This window comes from Corylus avellana, chromosome ca9 (genome assembly GCF_901000735.1).
Source record: "Corylus avellana chromosome ca9, CavTom2PMs-1.0".
Taxonomy (NCBI): Eukaryota; Viridiplantae; Streptophyta; class Magnoliopsida; order Fagales; family Betulaceae; genus Corylus; species Corylus avellana.
In genome coordinates, this window is record NC_081549.1 from 20,996,626 (window position 1) to 21,003,842 (window position 7,217).

The 7,217-nt window shown below is 37.9% G+C and overlaps 1 protein-coding gene across 1 annotated transcript; it reads left to right on the top strand.

Annotated features, from left to right (window-relative positions):
• The first annotated feature begins 5,700 nt into the window (after positions 1-5,700).
• On the top strand, positions 5,701-6,942 carry LOC132162176 (F-box/kelch-repeat protein At3g23880-like). The gene has a single exon (XM_059572440.1). It carries the CDS (start codon positions 5,731-5,733, stop codon positions 6,820-6,822), a length of 1,092 nt encoding a protein of 363 aa, XP_059428423.1. The 5' UTR covers positions 5,701-5,730; the 3' UTR covers positions 6,823-6,942.
• The last annotated feature ends 275 nt before the right edge of the window (positions 6,943-7,217 follow it).

Here is a 7,217-nt window from a genome sequence, read left to right on the forward strand (position 1 = left end):
ATCCCGCTGGGGTGTTGGAAAGATGGGGTGGTGGTTTGGCAGAATGGTAACGAGGAGTTAGTGTATGACACAAATACCAAACAAGTAAAGAAACTTTCAAGTCATCCCAAGTTGATTTCGACCTACGTTTCTACCTACATGGAGAGCCTTGTTCCTGTAAACGCACTGTAATTAAATTTGTTTGATGTTCAATCTGATCAATCCTGTAATTGTTGCGTAGGTTGTTGGTCTCTGCCTTTGCGTATTCTCTCTTGTATTCGTCTACCAATAACAATCAATGCAATAAAGAATTGATGGCAACCTTATTATATTCAATTGATTGCAGCTTGATTGGCCAGTACATCTTGTTGCTGATAAAGAATTTTTGTGTTGCCACTCAACATCGTCTTGGGTCACCGGAGCTGCTCTTTGAATCGTCGATCGATTTTGTTGGTTGCAAGAGGCGCATGAGAGTTCAATTGTGGCAAAGGACCAAATAAACTTTCAAGTGCATGGATGGACTCAACTTCTTTAATTGATTGAGATGTACATACAAACCATGTCATTGAGTTGTTTTGCTTTCTGCTGCTGGTAAGCCAGAGAATATATTCGTCGAAGTAGCCCATCAAAATCCAAAAAAGTAAACGTAGATCCTGATGATGAGACTTTACTGCAGCTTTTCAAGCTTTTGGAAGCAGAGTTTGCTGTTGGCATATGCTTTAACAGGAACAACAATATTATTTTTTGAGGCGAGATCCAATGCAATATTTTATTTTATTTTTATTTTTATTTTTGACATGTCCACAAATAAAAGTCGAATGCGTAAGATTGAACTCCAGTTGGGACATGTAATATTTCATCTATGACTTCTTGTGCATGTAATTTTTTATTTTTAACTTTTGAATGTTCATTTCAAAGGAATGGCTAAGATTATGCTATATCTCAACTAAGAAAAACTTCAGAGTACGTTTGAAAAGTTTGAAAATTGATTGGGCCGGGTCACATTTGAAAAATGAGTTCTACAAGGGGTCAACAACAAAAACGTTGTTTGGTAAAATTTCAAAAGCGGAGTTTTGAAAAAGGAAAAAAAGAAATTAGGAGATATTTTTACAAAATAATAATTTTAAAAAAAAAATTGTGTGAAAAAATTGTGGCTATTCTAGTGGCAACTAAATCACTCAGGCGGCCATTGCAGGACGCTAGATATGACTAGCAGGCAGAAATGATAATATTATTTTACGAACAACCATCTCAACCGCTATGCCAATCACGGCTGTCACCTACTTGTTTACAGGTGCACACGGCGCCAGACTCAGAAGGTTCTTACAAGAAGCTCAGGGTATTGAATGAATCCCTGGATATAATCTGCAATCATTGGAGTGAACAAGTGAGTAATTTCGTTGACATTTGGGTGATGATGAAAGATGATGATGGGGTTGATCACGAGCGTTGGATCAAAGTGAAGAGGATTAATGGACCCTATCCAAGTTTTGGGATGCCGCTGGGGTGTTGGGGAGATGGCGTGCTCGTATGGCAGAATGATAACTATGAGTTGTTGGTTCAAACGTGTACTTCGTTAATTAAGATTGATTACTATAAAGACCTATCACTCAGTTGAGTAAGGGCAAAACAATGTTTTCAATCACTTTATATTCTATATTATAGTTTTTATCAATCTCTTTCAATATTATAGTAAGGGGCGGGGAAAACAATTCCGCTCTCTTTTCACTGATTTATATATTTCTACACCGATAAGATAGGTAAAGAATTTAAGTGTTGCCATCCAATCCTTCAAGTACACGAAATAATTAATTGACAGAAACATGTTAGTAATATCCACCTAGGATCATAAGAATACTAAAAGAGCATTTAGCATTTTCCTAAGTATGAAACACGCTCATAATTAATCAGAATAATTAATCCCAACGTTTTTAAAATGAAAAATAATTTTTATTTCTTTTATTGGACTATATTTTGGATTTATCTGGACAATAGGGCCATGGCCCAAGCCCAGTATACGGGCTCTTGACCCAAAGCTTTTTCAACTTGAATCAGTGAATGCATCCCATCCAAATTCCAAATTCAATCCACATTACAGAAGGACAGAGTCTCAGAAACAAAGACGCCGACTAAACACGCGCACACACAACCAGAACATAAATACGTGTAAATTGAGAGTCTTAAACCTTAATCTCCTTTAAACCTGCGACTTTGTCTAGCATTATCAACCCCTGTTGGAGGAGCAACGATATTTATATTTGAACCAGACCAAGCAGCAACGCCGATTCACAGCTAGTAGTTGGAGTCATAGTGATGCCGACCGGTTACTTGCCCGAGGATTTGCTCAGAGACATTCTCGTGAGGCTACCGGTGAAGTCCCTCGTTCGTTTGAGGTTGGTATGCATATCCTGGTCCGCCTTACTAAAAAGTGGTGATTTTACGACCATCCACCTCAACCGCTCTGCCAATCACGGCTGTCACCTACTTGTTTACAGGCGACGAGATAAAAGCCATTCGCTGCGCTTGATATCGGTCAAAGCACTCGATGTGGCGGTCAAGATAGAAACTCCAGAAAAAGGAATGGTGGTGGGTTCTTGTAATGGTTTAGTCTGTTTATATAATGGCAGGAGGAATATTACGTTATGGAATCCTGCTACCTGAGAACACAAGATTCTGCCTACACTTGGCATCGACCCCTACTCCACGAGCACGTTGAGGTTCGACAAAGTAGGATTTGGTTACCATCGTAATGATTACAAGGTGGTGAGAATTTTGTATTCGTGCGATGAACCTTCAGATCATCGTCCCCAAGTTGAGGTGTACTCGACGAGTACGGGTTGTTGGAGAGTATTCGGTGCCATTGTGCCCTGGTTTATAAACATTGAGCTTAACTGTTCGGTAATCTTGAAAGGAGTGCCATATTGGATTGGTGGTCAGGAGACTCGGGACTACAATAATATTCTTTATAAGGAAAGTGTCGTATATTTTGACAAGGACAAGGAGGTTTTTCGGCATGTGCAGACGCCGTCAGACGCGGAAGGTTCTCATTGTAAGCTCGGGGTATTGGATGAATCTCTGGCTATAATCTGCAATCATTGGAGTGAACAAGTCATTGACATTTGGGTGATGATGAAAGATGATGATGGGGTTGACGAGCGTTGGATCAAAGTGCAGAAGATTGGAGCCTTTCCAAGTTTTGGGGCTCTGCTGGGGTGTTGGAGAGATGGCGTGGTCGTATGGCTGAATAATAACGATGAGTTGTTGGTGTATGATCCTAATATCAAAGCAGTAAACAAGCTTTCAACTTGTGGCGTGGTGGACGTTCCCTTGCATTTTTGTACCTGTGTTTTTACTTACATGGAGAGCCTAGTTACTCTGTGAACGTACGGAGGAAATAAAGATATGTAACAGAGCCCAAATTTGTTTGATGTTCTTGCAGACCCTTTTATGTTCAATCTTATCATCTTATCTTATTTAACAAACATTAATTTCTCTATAAATATTATTATTGTAATTCGATGGGTATAATATATTTCAATAGTCCTCATCTGTAAGGACCAGGATCTCGGGAATTCGAGGGCCTCGAATTATGCATCTGGACTGTTGGATATATGTTGATCCAAAGGTCCAGAACAATCTACTAAAAACATAATAATAAAATATTACTTTTATTTAAAAAATAAAAAAAATTAATAAAATTAACAAAAAAATTAATAAAAAACTTTTAAAAAATTTTAAAGTTTTTTTGTGGTGCCGGCCACCACTGTTAGAGGATAGAGGTGGCTTCAGTTGGTCTAGGGTTGCCAAAGCCACCCCTTGTCCCTTGGGCCACCCCCAAGGGCTTCAAACAAAAAAAAATTAGTAGGCCCTTGGCCCTTGTGGGTGTTGAGCAGCAGGGAGCGATCCACCAACTAGAGGTATGTGGGGTTTGACTTCAGCCACCCCAGCCTTGGGGTGGATTGATACCCACAGACTGAGGCCAACACTTTTTTTTTTAAGCCCATGGAGATTAAATTTGAACCCCAAAATTTTAGGACGATTGGTCTAGGGGTGGCCAAAACCTCCCAACACATTTTAAGCAGGTGGTGGCCAGCCACCACGAAAAAACTTTACAATTTTTTTAAAAGTTTAATATTAATTTTATTTTGATTTTTTTTTTTAAATAAAAGTAATATTTTTTTATTATTTTTTTAGTAAATTGTTTTGGACCGTTGGATGTAATCCAACGGTCCAGATGCATAATTCATGGCCCTCACATTCCCTAAGGAATTTGGGGGGATCTCCGTCCTGTCTATAAACATTTGAATTCAAATAGAATTTGATCACTTTAAATATATTCTTATCTTATAGATAAATGTGAAGTTAAGATTGATTACTAAAATCTTTGTTATTCTCCATAACATTAGGTAACTACAATAATATATTTCATAAAATTTAAATATTTCATTTCTTAATTGAAGATGTATCTAATCTGCTTATATTAATAATAATAACAATAATAATAATAAAGTGATTTATTCACAAGCTTCAATTCTACTTCTAGCCTCCTATGAGAAAAGTTACCTGGTGCTCTAGTTTGCCTCTTGCCTCTTGGTGCATGTCGTCTCAGTGGTTTTAATGGTTTGGTCTCTTTGTACGCGCGCTATAGAGCTCTTTAAATGACATGACATTATATAATTCATTGATTTTGTAGGGATGAGTAAATTGGGATAACTATAATTTTGCCTCAAATAATATTGAGAAAAAAAAAAAAAAGGTTAGTGCAATGAAATATGCATACTTAACCAGAATAATTAATCCCAACTAAATTGTCTTTCTAAATGCGATTTTTTTTAATAAAAAAATAATTTTAATTTCTTTTCTTTCGACTATATTTTGAGATTTGTCTCGTGAAGAAAATAATAATGAAATAAAAATAAAAATAAAAATAAAGACAAACGATTTTACATGGTTCGGTCTATAATTTAAATCCACAAAATAAAGTCCTAAAGACTACATTGTTGCACTTAGGGCTTTTTTGGGATTGTGTTTAGAGGATCTGCTTTTAATATTCAAAAAGTCCGTTTGAAGAAAAAAAATATTCGTTTGCTAAAAAAATTAAAAGCGCACTAAGGGTCCAAAAAGTTTAAAAATAGCCAAAAAGTACTTTTTGCAAGAATTTTAAAATAAAACTTTTTCCTAAAAGCTCTTTTCGACTTAAAAGCTCTATTTTTTAAACACAATTTTAAACAGGCTCTTATTCACTTAATGAATTTACAATACAAAAGTCTATTTATTTATAAAGCTTACACATGAAATATAATCTTAATCAAATCCATTAATTTAGAGTAATTCAATCTTATCAAATTACTAAAGTTAACTAATCTAATTTTCACAAAGAAAATACAATTCACATCAAATTCCTAATTTTAATTTTAAGGTAATTCAAATATAGTGCAACACCCCATGCTCAGAAAAGGGGCTCTTGACCCATAGCCTTTTCCACTTGAATCATCCCATCCAATCCACCATTAAAGAAAAAGAGAAACAGAGAGGGCCCAAAAGATTAAAGAAACCGACTAAACTATAGGCGTTGAACACACGCACACACAATCAGAAGACAAATATAATTGTTAATCGAGTGTCTTAAACCCTAATCTCCTCTTAAACCACCGACTTTGTCTACCAGACCCTGTTGGAGAAGCAACATATATACTTGAACCCGACCGAGAAGTAGTAGCAGTAAGCTGTTGCAAAGCCGATCCAGAGCTTATGCCGACCAGTTACTTGCCGGAAGATGTGCTCAGAGACATTCTCCTCAGGGTTCCGGTCAAGCCGCTTGTTCGATTTAGGTTAGTGTGCAAATCCTGGTCTGTATTACTGAAAAGTCGTGATTTTACGACCACCCATCTCAGCTGCTCAGCCAATCATGGCTGTAATCATCTTCTTGTTAACAGCCATGGAGCTGAAAACCACAACATGTCGTTGCTATCGAGCGAGGCAATCGATGCGGCGGCGGTCAAGTTAGAAACTCCTTTAAAGGGAAAAGTTAGATTAATAATGGCGGGTTCTTGTGATGGGTTAATCTGTTTATATAAATCCTTGTTGATTCTCTTATGGAATCCTGCTATTAGAGAACACAAAATTCTGCCTACACCTCGCATCCACCCCACGTTCCCCAACACGTTGAGTTGGGTCTCCATAGGATTTGGTTACAATCTTAATGATTATAAATTGGTGAGGATTGTGTATTGTAAAGCCCCGGATAACCGTCTACTTCCTGCCCAGGTTGAGGTGTATTCGACGAGTGCAGGTTCTTGGAGATTGATCGATGCCATTGTTCCCTCTGTAATCGAGCAATGTAAGTGTTCGGTAATCGTGAAAGGAGTGCCGTATTGGCTTGGTTTTGGGTCGTTTTGGCAGCAAACAAGGTTCGGACCAGAGGATCCGATTCGTGAAGAGTTTGTGGTATCTTTTGACATGGGGAAGGAGGTGTTTCGGCAGGTGCATGTGCCATATTGTGAAGGTTCTTACAACAAGTACAGCAAGAAGCTCGGGGTATTGAGGGAATCCCTGGCTGTAATCTACTATCCTTGGCCTGAACATGTCAGCACTTTCATTGACTTTTGGGTGATGAAGGATGACGAATGTTGGAGCAAAGTGCAGAGGATTGGACCCTTTTCAAGTGTTGGGATCCCACTGGGGTGTTGGAAAGATGGGGTGGTGGTTTGGCAGAATGGTAACGAGGAGTTATTGTATGACACAAGTACCAAACAAGTAAAGAAACTTTCAAGTCATCCCAAGTTGATTTCTACCTACGTTTCTACCTACATGGAGAGCCTTGTTCCTGTGAACGCACTGTAATTAAATTTGTTTGATGTTCAATCTGATCAAATTCTGTAATTGTTGCGTAGGTTGTTGGTCTCTGCCTTTGCGTATTCTCTCTTGTATTCGTCTACCAATAACAATCAATGAAATAAAGAATTGATGGCAACCTTTTTCTATTCAATTGATGGCAGCTTGATTTGCCAGTACATCTTTTTGCTGATAAAGAATTTTTGTGTTGCCATTAATGTATTGAGTCACCGGAGCTGCTCTTTGAATCGTCGATTTTGTTGGTTGCAAGAGGCATGAGAGTTCAATTGTGCCAAGGACCAAATAAACTTTCAAGTGCGTGGATGGACTCAACTTGTGTAATTGGTTGAGATATATATGCATACAAACCATGTGATTGAGTTGTTTTGTTTTCTGCTGGTGGT